The sequence below is a fragment of the Hyperolius riggenbachi genome, chromosome 2, assembly GCF_040937935.1.
Source record: "Hyperolius riggenbachi isolate aHypRig1 chromosome 2, aHypRig1.pri, whole genome shotgun sequence".
Lineage (NCBI taxonomy): Eukaryota > Metazoa > Chordata > Amphibia > Anura > Hyperoliidae > Hyperolius > Hyperolius riggenbachi.
The window spans coordinates 278,040,653-278,062,398 of record NC_090647.1 but is presented as its reverse complement, the minus strand read 5'-3'; the positions used below and the strand labels follow the sequence as shown (position 1 = coordinate 278,062,398).

General features: G+C 42.8%; 1 protein-coding gene across 3 annotated transcripts in view; it reads left to right on the top strand.

Moving 5' to 3' along the window:
- BRIP1 (BRCA1 interacting helicase 1) overlaps positions 1-16,059 on the top strand; it is a 550,841-nt gene extending 534,782 nt beyond the window's left edge. For 2 of the 3 annotated variants that reach the window (XM_068268746.1, XM_068268741.1), the window contains one exon: positions 15,827-16,059. In XM_068268746.1, the coding sequence (XP_068124847.1) occupies positions 15,827-15,830 (4 nt within the window). In that variant the 3' untranslated portion in view covers positions 15,831-16,059. The remainder of the gene's footprint in view (positions 1-15,826) is intronic. The other variant, XR_011026250.1, reaches the window with a different exon arrangement.
- Positions 16,060-21,746: the final 5,687 nt, after the last annotated feature.

The window sequence follows — 21,746 nt, the reverse complement described above, 5'->3', positions numbered from 1 at the left end:
AGTGTTAGGGAGTCTTTCCCAATTATTCCTTTCTGGTTGAACTCGATGGACGTATGTCTTTTTTCAACTCAAATAACTATGAATAGGTGCCCTTAAAGAGAACCCGAGGTGGGATTTAATTATGTTACTGGGGCACAGAGGCTGGTTGTGCACACTAAGACCAGCCTCCGTTGCCCCATGGTGTGCCTCCAGGACCCCCCTGCGCGCTGCTATACCCCCGCAGTGCTAGCGATATGCAGCGTGTCGCCAGCACAATGTTTACCTAAGCGCTGTCTGTCAGCGCCACTCCCCCGCCTCCTCCGCATCGGCGCTACCCGCCCGTGTCCCTTCCCTCCTGCTGATAGGAGGTAAGTGACGCGGGCAGGTAGCGCCAATGCGGAGGAAGCGGGGGAGCGGCGCTGACTGACAGCACATAGGTAAACATTGTGCTGGTGACGCGCTGCGTGTCGCCAGCACTGCGGGGGGTATAGCAGCGCACAGGGGGGTCCTGGAGGCACACCATGGGGCAACGGAGGCTGGTCTTTGTGTGCACAACCAGCCTCTGTGCCCCAGTAACATAATTAAATCCCACCTCGGGTTCTCTTTAAAGGAGAACTGTAGTGAGAGGTATATGGAGGCTGCCATATTTATTTCCATTTAAGCAATACCAGTTGCCTGACTGTCCTGCTGATCCTCTGCCTCTAATACTTTCAGGCATAGGCCCTGAACAAGCATGTAGCAGATCAGGTGTTTCTGACAATTTTGACAGATAAGACAATATTAGCTGCATGTTTTTTTCTGGTGTGATTCAGACACTTCTTCAGCCAAATAGATCAGCAGAGCTGCCAGGTAACTGGTATTGCTTAAAAGGAAATACATAAGGCAGTCTCCATATACCTCTCACTACAGTTCTCCTTTAACAAGTACATTATCCAGTTTATTTAAGTGGATTGAATACACTGTTTTGCATCTCATCTTGGTGTGATACCTTTGACACATGTATTTTGCTTACATTTTTTAGCATCTGCATTGCTTTAAAAGACTTTCTTACAGAATAGCACCCTGGACTGTCTCTCTGATGAAGAAAAAACTTGAGGATAGTTTGTTGTGTAAAGTAGTTGCACTGTAGCGAGCACCTAAGGAAAGGGAAGGCTCTGGGTCCTTAGAGTCTTCCCATTCTCCTCACGGTGTCCTCGTTCCTCTGCAGGCTCCTCTGTTTGAATCTCCCTCTGACTTTGGAAGTCTTTGGAAGCACTCAGGCTCCCAAAGACCGGCGTCCCTGTACTGCGCACATGCGAGTGCACGAGAGAGGATGCTCGCCCGAGTGCTTCCGGAGACTGCCGAAGCCAGCCACACCTGGAAGAGAGCAGTCTATGACCAAAAGGTCGTAGAATGCTAATGGGGGAGTCTGTGGGGGAATATTTGAAAGTATTCATTGTGTTCTTAAATTCCTTGCCGTAGGTCATCCTGAAATAAATTGTTTCTTTTGTGGCAGTATAAACATATGTGTTTACTGCTCACATTAGTTCTTGTGCTGCTGTGCAATAGAAGTAGCGATCTAGTGGGTCTAGCTTCCTTGTTGTTTAAACATGGTCCACATTTTTGAGGATATTAAAATGCCCATGTTTATCGCCTTCTAAGATGTCCATGTTAACTCAGTCCTCATTTAGGAAAATAGGCTAACTGTGGTTTGCCAGTGTTCCTTTTTGCCAACAGGTCCAGCAAACTGTTGCTGTGTATCACTCACTTACAGTGGGATGCGAAAATTTGGGCAACCTTGTTAACCTCCTTGCCAGTTATCCCGAGCTCTGCTCGGGGTAACCTGCGCAGGAGGATTTCTCAGGCCCCGCTGGGCCGATTTGCATAATTTTTTCTTTACAAGCAGCTAGCACTTTGCTAGCTGCTTGTAACACCCGATCGCCGCCGATCCGCCGCTATCCGCAACGTCGCGCCGCCTCCCCCTCCAGACCCCTTGCGCAGCCTGGCCAATCAGGGCCAGGCAGCGCTGAGGGGTGGCCCAGGATTCCCTGTGACGTCCACGGGATTTCCTGCAAACTCTGATCGCCGAAGGCGATCGGAGTGGGTGGGGGGATGCCGCCGCTTAGCGGCTATCATGTAGCGAGCCCTGGGCTCGCTACATGATTTAAAAAATAAATAAATAAATAAAAAGTGCGGCGCTGCCTCCTTGCCGGATTTTTTAGACCGGCAAGGAGGTTTATCGTCATGATTTTCCTGTATAAAATCATTGGTTGTTACAATAAAAAATGTCAGTTAAATATATCATATAGGAGACACACACAGTGATATTTTAGAAGTGAAATGAAGTTTATTGGATTTACAGAGTGGAATGGTCCAAAATACCTTCAACCAGAATCCAGACTCTCATTGGAACCTACAGGAAGCATTTAGAGCCTGTAATTTGTGCAAAAGGAGGATCTACTAAATATTCTTTTTTGTGGGTCCAAATGTATGCACCTGCCTAATTTTATTTAAACAATTATTGTGCACTTGCGCAACGAATTATACGGGAAAATCATGACAGTTGACAAGGTTACCCAAACGTTCGCATCCCACTGTATATTTAAACAATATGAGAGATGCAAGTGATCTGTATTGACATTAAGTTCACAGCATCAAGCACGTTTGTTATGTTTTGCTAGACTATGGTGTTCAAAATCCATATCTGGCCATAGATATGTTTGCTCAAGCAGTGTTACTCATTTTAAGAATACACAATTGTGAAAGAAAAAAGGTTGGGAAGAGTTCATATAATCCTAAGCAGTGTTTGTATTAGTCTGTTCAGATCACCTGAAAAAAAATGCCCTTCTTTGTGGATTTGTGACCTAAAAGACATGCTAAAATAACAAGTCTGGACAGAAGAAAGAAGTGTGGGTACAGTCATTATTTGTCATAGGTAACAGTGTGATCTTGTAGTGGTTTATGCTTTTGTCCTAAGCCCTGTCAAGTTCAAAACACAGTACAGAGCCAACATAAAAAGGCATGGGTTTCAAATGTGGAATACAGTTCAGTGTATGCAAACAGGAGTGCTTCACTGGAACAAAATCTCTCTCTTATAGCAAGTAAATCTTTAAGAAGTGGATTGTATACTTTATAAGGTTAGAAAAGGACAGGGCTGTCTAACTCCAGTCTTCAAGGGCAGAGGTCCTCACACATTTTTTGCACAACTCAAATGAATTGATGAGACTTAGGGCCCGTTCGCACTTGAGCGATTAGCGGGTTATTCCCGCTAATTTCCGAAGCACTAGAATTTTTCAAAGCACTAGCGCAATAGTAAGTATATGGCAGTGATCTCACTGCCGCGATTTGCAATTAGTGCCAACCGCAAAACGTGTTACATGCAGAATTTTGCCACGATTCTGGAGCAATCATGGTTCAGTGGTTAATAAAGCGCTGATCGCGAACGATCTGAATCACGGAAGTGTGAGTAGTGATTTTACCATGCTAATGACGGTAAAATCGCCCATGCAAAACGGTAGCCCCAAATGCTACCGTTTTGCAATTTATAGAGTGAATGGGCCCTTAATCAGGAGAGGTGTGCTTCATCAAGTAGACCACGTTTCTCCCTTTCTCAGTCCATCCTCGGCACTGGCATGGATATAGCCTGATTTTCTGTAGTTCTCCAGGTCCGAAAACATGAAGGTCAGAAGTAATCTAGGAAACCTGGCCTGCATGTATTAATCATTGTCTGCTATATAGTGGTAGGAGTCTTAAATCCTTGCCTGGGCCATTTTAGACATCACTGAGGGCTAAGGTGAATACACACCCACTATTAGTATCACCTTTCAGATTCAAGATCCTGTGGGTGACACTGCAGGGAATGATTGGTGTACAGATACAATTCTCTGGTGTAGCAGAGCCAGGGGTGATGTTGCTATAGGGAGGAGAGACAACAGTGGGGCACACAAGGAGGAAAGCAGTTTGCATGGTTTGGGGAAGGGGGTTGATTGGGAATTGCTGACACTTAAAGATCTTCTAAAAAAAATACATATATCCAGGCACATCGCCTCTAGTTAGGACATTAAATAAGTTATTAAGGAAAGGGAGGTGCTGAAGGGGGTGTGGCCAGAAAACAGCAAAAATCTATTAACCCTTTGCACTCTCGCATGCAAATGTTCAAACAAATGCATTCACAGATTCACTCATCCAGGCACAACTGTTATCCCTACAGCTAAGTTAAAAGCTGGGGTCTTAGTTCACAGAAGAATGCATTCTTATGCTTAGTCACCTATACTGCGCAGAAGTACCCAGGTAAACATAGGTGTCCTAACTCTGGCCCTGTAAAATGCATAGTGCAGACATGCAAACATTCATTGCATCAAACCTATCTAGGGATTAGGAGCGCACATCCTGACGTCCTCTCCTGGGACAGATAGTGCATCTTACCAATCGCACAAGGGAGCCAACGTTATGTGTCCATGTGCACCATGCACATACACCAGCATAAGCTGTGTGCATGCTGACAAACACATACAGGGGAAGGAGGGAGTGCACTGAATTAAAACCCTAGCCCCAGGGGTCAGTAACAAGAAAAAAATACATATATCCAGGCACATCGCCTCTAGTTAGGACATTAAATAAGTTATTAAGGAAAGGGAGGTGCTGAAGGGGGTGTGGCCAGAAAACAGCAAAAATCTATTAACCCTTCGCACTCTCGCATGCAAATGTTCAAACAAATGCATTCACAGATTCACTCATCCAGGCACAACTGTTATCCCTACAGCTAAGTTAAAAGCCGGGGTCTTATTTCACAGAAGAATGCATTCTTATGCTTAGTCACCTATACTGCGCAGAAGTACACAGGTAAACATAGGTGTCCTAACTCTGGCCCTGTAACATGCATAGTGCAGACATGCAAACATTCATTGCATCAAACCTATCTAGGGAATAGGAGCACACATCCTGACGTCCTCTCCTGGGACAGATAGTGCATCTTACCAATCGCACAAGGGAGCTAACGTAATGTATCCATGCGCACCATGCACATACACCAGCATAAGCTGTGTGCATGCTGACAAACACATACAGGGGAAGGAGGAAGTGCGATGTGCCTGGATATATGTATTTTTTTCTTGTTACTGACCCCTGTGGCTAGGGTTTTAATTCAGTGCACTCCCTCCTTCCCCTGTATGTGTTTGTCAGCATGCACACAGCTTATGCTGGTGTATGTGCATGGTGCGCATGGATACATTACGTTAGCTCCCTTGTGCGATTGGTAAGATGCACTATCTGTCCCAGGAGAGGACGTCAGGATGTGTGCTCCTAATCCCTAGATAGGTTTGATGCAATGAATGTTTGCATGTCTGCACTATGCATGTTACAGGGCCAGAGTTAGGACACCTATGTTTACCTAGGTACTTCTGCGCAGTATAGGTGACTAAGCATAAGAATGCATTCTTCTGTGAACTAAGACCCTGGCTTTTAACTTAGCTGTAGGGATAACAGTGGTGCCTGGATGAGTGAATCTGTGAATGTATTTGTTTGAACATTTGCATGCGAGAGTGCGAAGGGTTAATAGATTTTTACTTAAAGATCTTCTAGCATATCAGATTTTTTAAGTAACGTCCTGTACACCCATTGGCATCTTGCCCAAGACCACCCTGAATGGCTGCCTTGGCTGAGTTCCATCTGCAGTTTGTACGTACCTTTAGTAATGAACTTAGTGATGTAATTGTTTTGTGTTTGCAGTCATGTGCACCCACCATGAAACTACGGTTTTATTTTAAATAAATCTAGGTTTCCCTGATGTGAGCATCATGTTGTGTAAGAAGCTAATATAAGAGAAGCTTACAAGGCACAAGACTCTTAAAAATTTCAATTTTTAAATACAGAAATGATGAACTTATTATGCTTCCATTTTTAATACAAGTAGTGCTTAGTGGGGTAACCTTTAATGTTGTTAGTCATTAATTTTTGGGGGAAAGACATTGCATGTATTCACATATTGGCCTATATGCAGTTTTCATACCTTTGCCCCGATGCAATTCACTTTTTCTCTTGAGTTTTCTCCTGTGTGATATTTTCACAACTTGTCATAAAATGCCTTTTAACCACTTTACCCCCGCCCGAACGAATTTCTCCGACCCTTTTTTCCATCCTTTAACCCCCAGGGACGGAGAAATCCGTACTTTCCGCGCTCCCGCCGCTGCCCGCGCTCCCGCTCGCTCTAGCGCGCACTCCCGCGGGTAAACACGCCGCTCGCCCGGAGATCAATGAACAGGAAAATCCATTCCCGTTCGTTGATCTAAGCCCCGCAATGATCCGCTGCTTTTCCGCTAAGCAGCGCGATCATTGTGAAAAAAAAACTTACCCAGCCTCCTAGTACTTCCTCCAAGCGTCCGGAAGGACGCTTGGAGGTCGCATTAAGCAAAAAAGTTACTGTTGCCATCTTGTGGCCAAATAGTAAAACTACACCCTAAACATTTTTCACATACAAATGAATTACTTAAAAAAAAAATTACCTCCCACACTCCCCATTTTTTTTTTTTGTAATTAAAATTTTTTAAAAAAATTTACAATTAAAAAAATACATAAATAGTTACCTTAGGGACTGATCTTTTTAAATATTTATGTCAGGAGGGTACAACACTGTTACTTTATAAACTATGGGCTTGTAATTAGGGATGGGCGCAAAGCTGAAAAAAGGCACCTTTATTTCTAAATAAAATATTGGCGCCAAACATTGTGATAGGGACATAATTTAACCCCTTGAGGACCCACGCTTTACCCCCCCTTAAGGACCAGCGCTGTATTCTGTGATCTGTGCTGGGTGGGCTCTGCAGCCCCCAGCACAGATCAGGTAGCAGGCAGAGCGACCAGATCGCCCCCCTTTTTTCCCCCCTATGGGGATGATGTGTAGGGGGGGTCTGATCGCTCCTGCTGGCTGAGGTTTGCGGGGGGGGGGCACCTCAAAGCCCCCCTCCGCAGCGACATTCACCCCCTCCCTCTCCTACCTCCTTTCCCCTCGGAGATCAGAGGCTGCACAGGAACGGATCTGTCCTGTGCAGCCTCTAACAGGCTCCTGCCTGTCATGTGACAGCGATACCCGGCCGCTGATTGGCCGGGGATCGCTGATCTGGTACAACGCTGCTACTGTTAGCAGCGTTGTACGAATGTAAACAAAGCGGATTATTTCCGCTTGTGTTTATATTTAGCCTGCGAGCCGTGATCGGCGGCCCGCAGGCTATTCACGGAGCCCCTCGCCGTGAATTGACAGGAAGCAGCCGCTCACGCGAGCGGCTGCTTCCTGATTAATTAGCCTGCAGCCGGCGACGCAGAACTGCGTCGCTGGTCCTGCAGCTGCCACTTTGCCGACACGCGTTATGAGTGCGCGGTCGGCAAGTAGTTAAACGGTATTATAACCGGGACAAAAGGGCAAGTACATTTCATGGGTTTTAATTACAGTAGCATGCATTATTTGAAAACTATAATGGCCGAAAACTGAAAAATAATTAATTTTTTCCCACATTTTTCCTATTTTCCCATTATAACACATTTAGAATAAAATAATTCTTGGCATAATGTCCCACCTAAAGAAAGCCTAATTGGTGGCGGAAAAAACAAGATATAGTTCATTTCATTGTGATAAGTAATGATAAAGTTATAGACGACTGAATGGAAGGAGCGCTGAAAGGTGAAAATTGCTCTGGTGCTCAGGGGTAAAACCCCTCAGTGGTGAAGTGGTTAAACCACCAGCAAGCTAGAAACACTTTCAGTTTTTACCAAAACTGATTTTGGTAGTTTTCTTTCAACACCTTTTGGGTACTTTTTCAACAGTAAAATGGGAAAAAGTTAATTTAAATAGAAGATGAAAATAGTAAGCAAGAAAATACTTAAAATAATTTCAATTATACTTTTTCACCAACTTGTAGGTACTTTTTCAATTGTAAAATGCTTTAAAAAATATTTTAAAGAGAATATGAAAATTAAAATATCACCCAGAGTAAAACTCTGGAGAAAAAGGTAGTTCCGTATGGGCCCTTACAGTATGTTGATCCCTTGTGTTTTTTTGAATACATGTTTAGAATACTTACATCTGTGTGGGCACATTTTCTATCGACTCATTATCCTATCATTTTAGAAATGATATTCGCAGGCTTAAAGGAAACCAGAGCTATGTAGTGGGGGCGCACTTCTTTTGCGCAGACTAGCCACGACTGGCTGAAGTTACGGGACCCAGGTACCGAAGAGGGGCAAGATTGAGGACGGCGGCGGGGAAGCGTTCCGTGCACATGGGGCTGGAGGAAGGCCCGGGTATGTCTAAAACTTTTAACTTATGTCAGCTCTGGAACACTTTAAGAATTTTGCCTGATAGAATATACAGTAAGCTTAGAAAAAGTGCACCTCTGCCTTTTGCCAATGAAGAAATGCTTGCGTTGTCCTCTGCTGGGGAAAATGGAAACACAAAATATCTTACAGTGATACATCTGGTTTCTGAATGGCTTACTAAAAAGTAGCTTTACTTGCAGACATGACATAAGGCATTACACAGATGATGGACAGTCACTGCCACTACTTTGAAAACATATCCACCCGTATTTATGAGCACACTTGGTCCACCCAGTCCCTAATCATAATGGTTAGCAATACTCTGTGTATGAAAACAGAGCAATGCAGACAGCCCCAATTATAAAGCGCTAGTGGGTATTCTACTTAGATCGTACTGACATGCCACTGTGTTGGATGTCACAGGCAGTCCAGTCTAAGGAAGTCAAACCCACAAGCACGGCAGATCTGGGAAGCAACATATAAATTGCCTATTACTTCATTTTTAAATGTAATGGTCTCTGTGGGTATTCGGCCCACAAAATGTTTTTAATGGTTGTTTATAAAGTGTGTGTGATGATTATAATGTTTATTCAGTTCCACATAGCTTAGAGGAGCATTGTCTTCAGTGTCTGTTGTAGCCTCTATGACTTTAAATACAAATAAACTTGCTAACCTGTGCATTGATCTTCCTGAAGTGCCGATTCTTGCTGTTCCACAGCCTGTTTCCTTAACCGTAATTTGTAGCAAGTGTCCCCTAACTTTGACATTTTATTATAGTTACAATACACAATAATACACTAGTGTTTACCACCATGAGTAAATGATGGTAAAGTTTCTCCTCTAATATCTCCTCCCCATTATTCTTATGTAGACTCCTAAAGTTCAAGAACTCATGTCTCTTCTATTTGGGACTCCTTCAGCTTCTGGAAGTGGGCTAGTATATCACTGTAGTGACCCAGCCTCCTCAATGACACTTCTAAGGAGGGGCATGACTAAAAGAAGGCCGCTAACCTTCACCACAGTATATCAGTAGGTAAGCATGGGGGAGCGGAGGACATGGAGGGGTGCAATATCAGGTTTGTCAATGGCCACGTTTTGTCTCTTCAGACTGGCTTCCATCTCCTCCTGTCCCAGAGGGTGAAAGCCCCAGTTGTGTAGCCCCTGTGTTACAGTATATAGCCATGAAGTTGGAGGCTTTTACATAGATGCACTGTATATGTGCATTTAAACCTAATGTCGGAGTACTATTGTTTGACATTAATTATATTGAATGAATCCAGTAAGTACAATTATTAATTAATTGAATAACTATAGATGTGATTAACCTAAACAAGTACAAAACCCTCATGGAACGGCTAATACGAAACAAAGAGGTGAACATAGATCAAAGATGGAAATGTTATGTAGCAGCTAACATGAAATGAATAGAGGAACATAGATATAAAGACATGTATCGGCTACCAAACAGGAAGAGGAGAAATATATGTACAAAAAAAGGTCCTGAAGTTCAAAGCCCTAAACATAAATGTAAAACATATAAGTTTTATAAGTAAAAATGTTGTACAGACACGGATCATGGTGTTAGCTGTGACCCAAAAAACACAATGGATTTGCGTGCAATCAATCAGTATTTTGGGGGAAATGACAGAAGCCCCCCACCTGATCCCCCACCACACCTTAAGTGATATCAGTGTGGGGTGTAACTATCTCCCTATGTCTCCCTGATAGCGTACATTAACCACTTGTCGACCGCACACTCATACCGTGCGGCGGCAAAGTGGTAGCTGGAGGACCAGCGACGCAGATCTGCGTCGCCAGGTGCCTCCCTAATCAATCAGGAAAGGCCGCTCGCGCGACCGGCCGTTTGCTGTTAGATCATGGAGCGGGTCTCCGTGAATAGCCTGCGAGCCGCTGATTGCGGCTCGCAGACTAAATGCAAATGTAGGAGACATTTGTCTCCTTTGTTTACATTGTACGGCGCTGCTGCGCAGCAGCGCCGTAAGGCAGATCGGCGATCCCCGGCCAGTCAGCGGCCGGGGATCGCTGCCATGTGACGGGACAGCCTGTCACTGGCTGCACAGGACGGATAGCGTCCTGTGCAGCCCGGATCACCAGGGGTGAGAGGGAGGGGGGAATTTCGCCGCGGAGGGGGGCTTTGAGGTGCCCCCCCCGCAACATGCCAGCCAGGAGGAGCGATCAGACCCCCCCTGCACATCATCCCCATAGGGGGGAAAAAAGGGGGGCGATCTGATCGCTCTGCGTGCCAGCTGATCTGTGCTGGGGGCTGCAGAGCCCACCCAGCACAGATCACAAAAAATAGCGCTGGTCCTTAAGGGGGGGGGGGGTAAAGGCTGGGTCATCAAGTGGTTAAAAGAAATGTCAGGCAAATTAAGCTAGGCAAGCTCTACTTACCTGGGGCTTCCTCCAGCCTCTTGCAGTCGATATGTCTCCACCGCAGCTCTAATCCCAGCCACCGGCCTGGGGTCCCTGCCAATGCAGAGGCCGACCTTGCAAGGTTATCATCTACTGCGCCTGCGCAAGCACTGCTGTCAATCACTTGCACGTGGGCTGGAGTTTTCTGCGCAGATTCAGTAGTTCTGTTCACCTGTGCAGAACACTCCAGCCCACATGTGATTGATTGACAGTGGCGCTTGTGCAGGCGCAGTAGAGGACGACCTGCAAGGTCGGCATCTGCCCTGTCGGGGCCCCGGGCCGGCGGCTGGGAGTGGAACTGCAGCAGGGGACATATCGGCTGCTAAGGGGCTGGAGGAATCCTCAGGTAAGTAGAGCTTGCCTAGCTTGAATTGCCTGACATTTTCTTTAAAGTGACAAAGCCTAGTGGGAAGTGGGATGTTTTATATATATATATATATATATATATATATATATATATTGTGTGTGTGTGTATATATATATATATATATATATATATATATCAGCTTATATGTATCAGCTACCAAACGTGGTATGTATTGGCTTGCACACAGTATATAGTGGCTAACTAAGCATGAACAGAGTAACCAAATAGCAACTAATAGATTTGTATGGAGATAATGCTGGACTTGCCAAAATATATGTTGACAATAGGTCCCTATAACCTGTAAATAGCTGCTACAGAAAGTGCTGACACATATATAGCCAAGAGATAATTATAACCTGTATGTAACCAGAATTGCCAAAAGTTATGTACACAAATGGTAACTGTAGACTTACATCACACTAAGGTATGCTGTATCACCTCCATAGCTCAATTGGTTGGGTGTCGAGTATCACTGTATTACAAGCATCATTATTGCAAGCTAATTTCTCACAGTGCTGCATAGGTACCGAGAACTATTGCATTACACAGTAGAATTATGCAGTGTAACAATAGAAAAATCTAAAGTAGGAAGAGTGGTAAACCACTGCTTACAAAGAAAAATACACTACAGAGAGCAACTGATCTAAAGGGATGATTAGAGTACAGTGCATGCAATACAATGTACAAGGGTACACCTCCTTTCTTAAAGGAGAACTGTAGGGGAAAAAGAGTTGAACTTACCTGGGGCTTTTAATGGTCCACCACAGATGTCCTGTGCCCACGCAGCCAGTCACAGATGCTCCAGTATCTGCCTCCAGTTCACTTCTGTAATTTCCGACTTAAAAGTCGGAAAACCACAGCGCCTGCGTGGCTGCACCCTCCCTCCCACTGACGTCACCAAGAGTGTATTGTGCAGGGCCAGTATGGTCTGCGCCTGCGCAGTACGCTCCTCGTGATCTCGGTTGGAGCAAGGACACGGCTGCGCAGGCGAAGTGGTTTTCCAACTTTAAAGTCGGAAATTCCAGAAGTTAACCAGAGGCGAGGACCGGAGCATCGGCAAGTGGCTGCATGGGCACAGGATGTCTGTGGGGGACCATTAGAAGCCCCGGGTAAGTTCAACTCTTTTTTCCCCCTACAGTAGTCCTTTAAGACAGTCCTGTTGCATGCTTTTTACCCGCAGGAAAGTTCATATCAAACAAGGCTTTTAAGATTACCAGCTAGCTCCTATTGACTTGTGCTGTGCAGTATAAAAATAAGATGGGGCGCTCATATCACTTCCAGTTTATAGTCCTAGCCTAGCACTGTGGGGTCTTAAATATGCAGAAAGACATGAATCCTTAAAGAGACTCTGTAACAAAAATTTCAGTCTTATTTCTTCTATCCTATAAATTCCTATACCTGTTCTAATGTGGTCTGTCTTACTGCAGCCTTTCCTAGTTGCACAGTGGCTGTATTGTCTCTGTTATATAATCTAATCTTCTTTCCTTTCCATTCACAGGAATGTGCTGCTCTGCTGTGATAGGTAGAAGTTATACACACCCTCTCCATGCCCCCTGCAGGCTCTGTGTGAGTCACAGACTGAGCTTCTCTCAGCCTATCACATGCTGGTTAGCAGCCATGTTTTTTGTTTGTAAACACTGCCTAAAACTGGCAATTACAAGCCAGAATTGCAGCAGGGAGCGGCAGAAACAGCAAAGAGGGGCCCAGGAGAACATAATGAATAGAATGGGATGCTTTTTATTGTAAGAATTTTGGAGTACAGATTCTCTTTAAATGTGTGGTAGAAAAGTTGTAGGTGGCTTCTCTTGGTTTGACATTGTTTGTAGATGATAATCTGAGCCAGAAGGGAATAAGAGGAAAAGGTCAGTAGCATAGGGTATGTGAACTTTTATTCTTGGGCTAGAATCCCAAGTAATCTTCTCTTCTGTGGTAAGTTGCCTCACACCTGGTACTCTTTCTTATCAACCTGTTTCATAATTTATCTTTTAGACTTTTAATAATAATAATTATTTTGGAGCGCTCACATTTGTACATGGATGTGCAGATAAAGCACAAGCATTTTACTGAGCCTTTCTGCACATTAATACAGCAAAGCAATATGTGCGCTATGAAAATTGGCAACATACTGGGAGGACATAGGAGAGATATTGTGTGGTACACAGAGGGGCCACATCCACAGGGTAGGGAGGATACTAAAAGCCATGAAAAGGGATACTAATTACAGGAATGAGGCTTAAGACCTTGTTTCCACCTGTGCAATGATGGCTGTGTTTTCAGCAGCACACTGGGATGCAATCTGCAGGGACATCAGAAAGTGCATAGACTGCCTTTTTTGATGTTTCCATTCATTTGCATACATCAAAATAAGGCCCAACTGAGGCTCTAATCACAAGAGAAGGGTGCATTTTGTACAGGTAATGGAGCTTTATTTTAGGGAAGGGAGACTCTACAAGCAAGGGGTCACAAAGTAGTTGTCTGCTGATTAGTACTTTTTTTTGCTATGTAGTGCACATGTTTATTTTTCTCTGAGACTTAGCAGGCTGACAAAGGGATATATGCCTGGAAACAACGGTCTGTCGCTTCGTGTTTTCTTTTATAACTTGTATGTCTTTTTAAATAAATTAAATAACTATTTTACACATTGTGGTGCCTACTCTCCATTCTACTTTAGCTGTTGGGCCCCAAGGGGTACTAGGCCCAGGTCAAGGCACACACATTTTCCACTTGGCCATTTGGGTGCTCCCTTCCTTTGTTTTTGTTATTTTCTTAATTAGGGGACATACTGCATTAATTTCTTCCTGACATCAAGGGCGGATTTATATTTTTTCAACCCCAAGACCAAGTATGTTTCTCCTCTTTCATGTGCAGCAGTGCCCCTCTCATTCCACATGTCTCTCTCTCTTGTGTAACATCTTTCATATACAGCTCTCTAGGGCATCCGTTTCCCTTTGTCATGCATTTCTCCCCATTTACAGCCTTCCCTTTCATATGTAGCAACCCCTGTTCATGCCAGTGCTGCAGCTGCCCATGGCCTGGCCCTTTGTGGCCTGTTCAGAAATATGGCCCTGTATGACATAATGCCTAACATTGCTTAATGGACATGCTCATTTGTTATTTGGGTACTATGCAGCATACACTTCTGAGTGCCATGTTGCCTAAGCTTGTTTATTTGAGGCCATTGGTAGCTTAACCTACTGTATTTAGGGGACATATTATCTAATTATCTTATATGGGGAACAAACTGCCTAATTATGTTAACTGGAGGGCATAATGCTAATTTTTGTTATTTGGAGGTCACACAGCCTAATTTTGTCATTTAAGGTTTACACTCCCATGTCTGGGACATACTGCCTGATTTAGTAATTTATTACAATTCATATGGCTTTTTGCATGACAGTTAAGGCCTTATTTTTTATCTTTGCTGAGTCCCATACAAAGTTCCCGAGGGGCTCACAGATACTTGGTTATACCCCTGTCTTCACTTTCTGCCTGTTATAGCAGTACTTTGTGTGATCCTTGATGTACACTGAGAATGAAAAGCTTATTCTGACCTCTTAGCACTAAGATTGTGTGCTTGCACCAGCACCTGGAAATCACTCTGCTAACAGCTATAAAAATCAGCTCAGCAGTTTCAGCACATGAAACGACTGGTGAATCTGTAGATGGCAAATGTTCTGTAACATCGTCTAAAAGGTCATAGATCAACATTAACTGCCAAGTTCATATGTTTAGTGGTAACAGCAACTCTGCTGACAAGTTGAAATTTCAACTTTTAAGTTCTTGAAATGATGGTCTTGTGGGAAAAGCCTTCCTGGTCCTCTGTGTGTCTTTTGCAAGCCCAGCCTTTAACCCCTTCATGCCATACCCCTGCAGTGCATGTGCGCATGGACTTATATCAACGTCCTATTTGCACTAAAGGTCACTATCCATATATAGCCCGCTGGCACACATTGTCATGCGACTCGGAGGATTGTATTTCCTACTCTGTACTGAGTACCCATGTATGCAGATATTGACCTGAGATTCATATTCATTGATCGTGTTTCCAAATTAAAGGAATACTATCAATACCCAAGTATTCTAAAATGGCAATGTACAAATAATGTCTAAGTAGCTGTGTAAACATTGTCCTACTTTTCATGTTAAAGATCAGAGGCAAAAGCTTTAATTTATTGAGTGTAGGATTTAGCTATATTGGGACAAATCAATTGCAGAAGGGGTGTCTACTTCAATGCACAGCCAGTGTTGCATACTACAGAGTATTTTTCTCTGAAAGCAAAAACAGTATGAAAAGCTGTGACAATTACAAATGTTCATAACAGGTTTCCTCTGCTCTCTTCAGACACTTCAGTCAAAAACACAGGACACAGAAGCTGCAGCTGTTGGGAGCTTTCTCTCTCTCACACACAGAGTTACACACAGGGTTAACTGACAAGTGTGAGGGGAATTTCCCCTCCCCTCATGGTTCATTCTGCTGTCAGTTTTGGCATCAGTAAAGTTTGAAAGTATTTTGACAACAGTAAGCAAAGAGGATGCCAGTGAAATGTATACCCCAGTACTTAGCAGCACTTCCCAATCAATGCCTATCTCAATTGAAAAAAATATGTAAATCGATAATGTTTCTTTAAGGAGAGAAGAGGAACGGGTCATGAGCCTCAAGCAGCATGAGGTATAGTGGATTGACAAGTTGGTGACTGGTGACTCTGTTCCCAAGAGGTCTCAGTAGAGACTTCAATTTAAATTTATTTTTGTAATCTACAGGTAACTAATGATATGGAATATGAAACACTGAATGAGACACTATGAATTATGGACTTCGAACAGATAAGTCTGAAGTCAAAACTTCCTGTTCTTTTACTTAAAGATTGTTTGATTTAGTTACTATGATGATGTCACTTCCGGTGCTGGAAGCTTCTAATTTGTTATTTGCATGTTTTGGCTGGACAAAAGGTGAAGACACCTGAGGCTAAGTTCACAGTGGGACGTCAAGTTGTGGAGCGACACACAATAGAACTATAACGCAAAGCTTGGTCACACAATGCAGGCTGTGGTAGGATACATTAAGTTTGGTACACATCATGCAATTACCCATTAGATAGATGGGTCATTAGATAATTTCCGACAGATCTAATCAGATTGCCGATAATTTTTCTGATCGATTTTCTGATCACTTCTATGCAAATAGATCAGAAAAAAACAATCGGAAATCAGATCGGACCTGTTGGAAATTATCTATTCGACCCATCTTTCTGACGAGAAATGGTATGGTGTCTATTAGGCTTTAGATCACAATAGTGTTATGTGCTATAGTGATGTTATAAATGTGCAACGTATGCACACTTAAGCAGACTGAACTAATGGGTGGATGCTGAGTATAGTAATTACTCTGCACCTGCTGCTGACTTCATGGCGCATGTGCAAACATCATGACGTTGGCAATAGTTGTGTCCAACGCACTGCATGCTCTACTTGCATGTAACGCAGCATGTTACACCTCAATGCAACGTGGTGCATAGGTTTAAAATTGCAGCGAGACATTGTGCATTATATGCGTCCATAACATTGCACCATAACGTCCCACTGTGAACTTAGCCTAAAACTATTGCTTTGCTATTAATTTGCTGTTGAACTTATTAAAGAGCATTGTGTGCTACAACAACTTGGCCTTGTCATTGCATGGACAGAGGGCGTGGGAACCCTTCACTTACTTGCATACTATTGCTTTAAAGCTTCAAAAAGTGGAGCTGCTGATCATACATCTACAATATGTACATATGTATGTGTGTGTGTGTCTGATACACAACAATAACCTGACCGTGCAACTGTCCACACTGTGCCTGAAAGCATGGATAAAACATATCCATAGTTAGTAGAGATGATCAAGGTGATGCTAATTTTTCTGACATGATGCAGATTGTATTGCTGTTTGTATGCAGCATGAAACCGGAGTGAATGCAGTTGCTGTGACTTTGGATTGGCCCAACTTCATTGCTGCCCAACTGCATACAAATTGCAACAAAATTTGCATCAATTGTTTGCAATTTATTGATTATTGCATCAATTGTTTTCAAGTGTTTGCAATTTATTGATTATCTGTAATGGATATCAAACACAGAGTTACACTGACATGAACAGGGTCACCTTTGAAGATATCCACCACTGTATGTAAAGTGCATTCCTACTGCTCCAGAATGAAAAAGTTACAACGTTGTATGTGGCACCTACCTCTTTCATAGCCCACACAACACAAGGCTTCAATTCACTAAGTGTTACTGCGAAATGTCACTTCAGTAAGGCTGTTACTGCCTAGAATACTGAAATTACCGACTAGTGAGGTAAATGACCAACAGGTGAGGTAAATACCTCATAAATGTCAATTCACAGAGATTAGAGCGAATGATAAAACTAGTGAGATTTTCGGTATGTAAGTCCAGCCTGGAGCTGTTGGTAACTAAAGAACAGCCATTTGATAATATAAATGGGTGCTATGAGTGCAAGGTATATTTACCACAGTTTGATGAATCAAGCTGTTTTTAACAAATATCCTTTTAAAGCCACATTCTATTTTATACTTACTCAGCATTAATTTGAAAGTTTGGTATTCGCCTTTTTCTCTTTTAGATGTTTCAGTTACCAATCCACATTTTCCTTACACATTTGGGAAAGAAAGAACACGTCTATCCATTTGTTAGCATAGGGGAAAAAAGATTCCTTTGCTGCATTAATACAATTACTTTATCTGCAAACTTTCTTTTTCAACAATTATAAAAACGAATCACATTGGCAACCTGTAGGTGGCAGCATTATATAACCCTAGTAGCTGTATGTGCTGTATGCCAATGCTTGCAGTTAGGCTTTACGGAACAATTGCTGCCAGATGCAGCATTTAGTACCTGTGTTTAGGGTACTCATAATGCCTTCAGCTAAGTCACATTCAGCAACTGTATTGCTCTCCAATACATCACTTCCATTGTGATTTGCAAGCAGTGGATCTATTGAAATAAGGCAAATTGTATTGGCTTGACTTTAAATGAGTATTATATACATGGACATTAATACCTCTTATTATACAGACCAAAAGGTTCTGTCTTGAATGCAATTTTTTTTTTAAGTTTCCGTGCTCACTTTCTTGTGTAGTGCTTATTATTCTTATCCCTGGTATTTTCTTTTATCCAGCATTATGTTACCCAGGATCTATTCTGTTGCTGCATGTGTTTTGATTTATTGCACAGAAAATGTTTTCTTTTAACAAGAATATGCGTTTCACAGTATTTTATTGGAGTCTGTTCCACCACAAATCCAAAGCTTTCCCCCTTTTATAAAAGGTTATTCTTTGGCCAGAAACATTTGCTTCTATTAAACTGTTTATCTGTTTGATTTAGGATATTTTTATATTGGGAACATGTTATTACAGGGTGTAAGATCATATCCTTTGCCTTCTATATTGCTTTTCAGAGTAAGAAATCCTGCCCTTGTAGAAAGCATACATAATTATTATAATGATTAAAGTAGAACTCCAGCCTGTTTTTAAAGTCTAATTCCACTTTTATCAAAACTGCTGTTATGTAATCTAATGTTATTAAAATATTATTTTTCCATTGCAATCCGCAGCCAGCTAAGAGTTTTTTTTATTGTGTGTAAATGTAAATTTCGCATACCTGCAATCATGGCAATGGTACACTGTTTGGTGTACTTTGGTATACAAAATAACCTGTATTCCCATTATTTTCCTAAATTAGCCTTGTTTATTTTGCACACCTGAGACTAATTGAATGATTGCAGCAGGCTGATATCCCCATTTAGCATTTTTGTAAAAAAAAAAAAAAAAAAACCTGTCTGTGTATTTGCACATAAAAGTTAAATTTTAGTTAAATACCTTGCAGTGTATAGAACTGATCTGGAGGGATTGTTTTTCCCTCAGGATTTACTTTAACCAGTTCCCTTTTAAGGGCTTTACCCCTTACAGTAAAAACTAGAGCAATTTTCGCATTTCACGCTCCTCCCATTCATTATCCAATAACGTTATCGCTACTTATCTCAGCTAAGTTTTCTTTACATAGTTGTTTTTTTTTGCCACAAATTAGGCTTTCTTTGAATGGTTCTTTTTACTAAGAATTATTTAATTTCATATGCATTTTAAGGGGAAGAAGAAGAAAAACATAGAAAAAATAATAATTTCTTATTTTTCAGCTATTATAGTTTTTAAATAAAATGTGCTACAATAGATAAAACCCACACATTTAAGGCTAATTTCACACCAGGACGTTGCGTTAGAGGGGGCGTTAAGGTCGCATAACGTCCCCCTAACGGAACGCCTGGTGGTGCTAGATCTGGACGTCAGAGTGAGCCGCGTTGTGTAGCTCACTCTGGCGTCAGTGATGCCGTGATGCGCACTCTTGTGCGCATGCGGCATCACGTGGTCCCGCCGGCCAATCGCCGCACAGAGCGGCTGCTCCAGGAAGTAAACACTGCACGTCATAACGTGCAGTGCATATTAATTAGCCATGTGCCTGGCCGCTCTCCGCTCCTCCCCAACATTACTGAGCATGTGCAAGCAGTCTAACGCGGCTCAGCCGCGTCCAAAGTACTGCATGCAGTACGTTGTCTTGTGACGCAGCGTTACAATGTAACGCAACGTCCGCACTGTGAACAGCCCCATTGATTTTTCATTACTGTGCGGTGGGCTGCGTTACAGGCTGCTCTAACGTGCGCCTGTAACGTCCCACTGTGAAACCAGCCTTATTTGCCTATTTGTACCGGTTGTTACAATGTTTAAATTATGTCTCTAGTACAATGTATGTCGTCAATATTTTATTTGGAGATAAAGACCTTTTTTTCCATTTTGTGCTTCTTTATAATATATAAATAATTACAAGCCCTTATTTGCAAAAATAACAGTAATATACCCTAATGTCATACATATTAATAATGCTAAGTAACTATTTATGTATTTTTTTTTAAATGCTGTCACTTTTTATATTTTTATTTATTTTACCAGTGTTTTATTTTGATAATAATGGGAAAGGGAGAATAAAAGGTTAATTAATAATTGGGGTTTATTTATTTATGTAATTTACATGTAGGTTGTATTTACAGTATGTAGTTTTTATTTTTTGTCCACTAGATGTCCCCACCCTTGCCAGTGTACTGAATAGTACACAGGAAGTAATATCTGTGTGTTTAACTTTGATCACCAGCATCTTGCTGATGCTGGTGATCATTTGTTACAGGCACTTTGATCGGTGAATGGGAACTAGTGATGGGAATTCCGGCTCTTATCGGAGAATCGGCTCTTCTGAATCGGCTCCCATTAAAGAGCCGGCTCTTACGGCTCTCAATCGGCTCTTCATTAAATATCACTGGACACCACTCAGAATCGGAGGAAAAGCCCTGCCCCCGTCTCCATGACAACTCTAGACTGCTTCGCTGACCGGGGCAATCCCTCCTGCTACTGCTCTGGCCTGCCCCATACACTCCTACAAGCTGCAAGAGGAGGACTACATCTCCCAGTATGCCTCAGCGCCCTTTATTACACAGCAAATCAGAGCTGTGTGGGGCGGCTGAGGCATCGGCTCTTTCAAAACTGAGAGCCGGCTCTTGTCGTTCACAGCAAAGAGCCGGCTCTTAGAGCCGGCTCGTTCGTGAACGACCCATCACTAATGGGAACACATGTGAAACTGGGCGATGAGACATGAGCATTAAATGGTATACTGTAGTTGGGGTTTCCAACAGGGTCCTTAGAAAGAAAGGCAATATTTAATGCCATTTACTTACAACATTATTTTGATATTGAGGATACATATTTTGTATACATTTTGTTTTAAAGTTAGGCTAGGTTCACAGTGGTCAACTAATCCACTGTGAACAAGGCCGAAGAGTAAGGGTGGATTCATGCTGTGCGCATTGCATAGTACTTGTGTTATAATGTGTGTGTACTGCAATGGACATATGTTAATTTAAAGTCTCTATGCAACAAGTTAGAAGTATGCAATCCAGCAAGTCCGGATTCACAGTGGTGGGTTGTATAACGCATGCATTAAAATGTTTGTGAACTTCAATGGAGACTGGACATAGACATTCATGTAGAGCCTGCATGCAGCGAGTTAGAATAATGCAATCCATTACAACTCAGTACTGCGAAGTGAACAGGCCCATAAAATTTTATGTGCAGTGAGTTTACATGCAAAATTATTCTGCAACACAACTGAGAACTGTAAAATAGCCCTAAGGCCTCTTGCACACTGCAAGTGATTCCGATTCAGATTCCGCTTTTTAATCAGTTTTTACATCCGATTCAGATTCTGATTTGCAGTTTGCTCCCTCGGAAATCGGAATCTAAATCGGATGTAAAAACTGATTAAAAAGCGGAATCGGAATCACTTGCAGTGTGCAAGAGGCCTTATTCTGGGCATACACGGCGTCGAGGGGAGGATTATCAATCGAGCCTGATGGCTCGATTGATAATATCCGACGTGTCCGATCACCGCGGGGATCAATTCCGCGCTCGATCCCCGCAGGCGGACAATAGCGGCGAATCGAGCGGGTGATAAGAAGCGCCGGCGGGGACGAGCGGGAATTGATCCGTGCGGACGAGCGGGGACGCAGCGGGGGTCGATCCAGTGGCTAATCGGCCACCAGATCGACCCGTGTATGCCCAGCATTAGACTTTGTTTAGAACAGA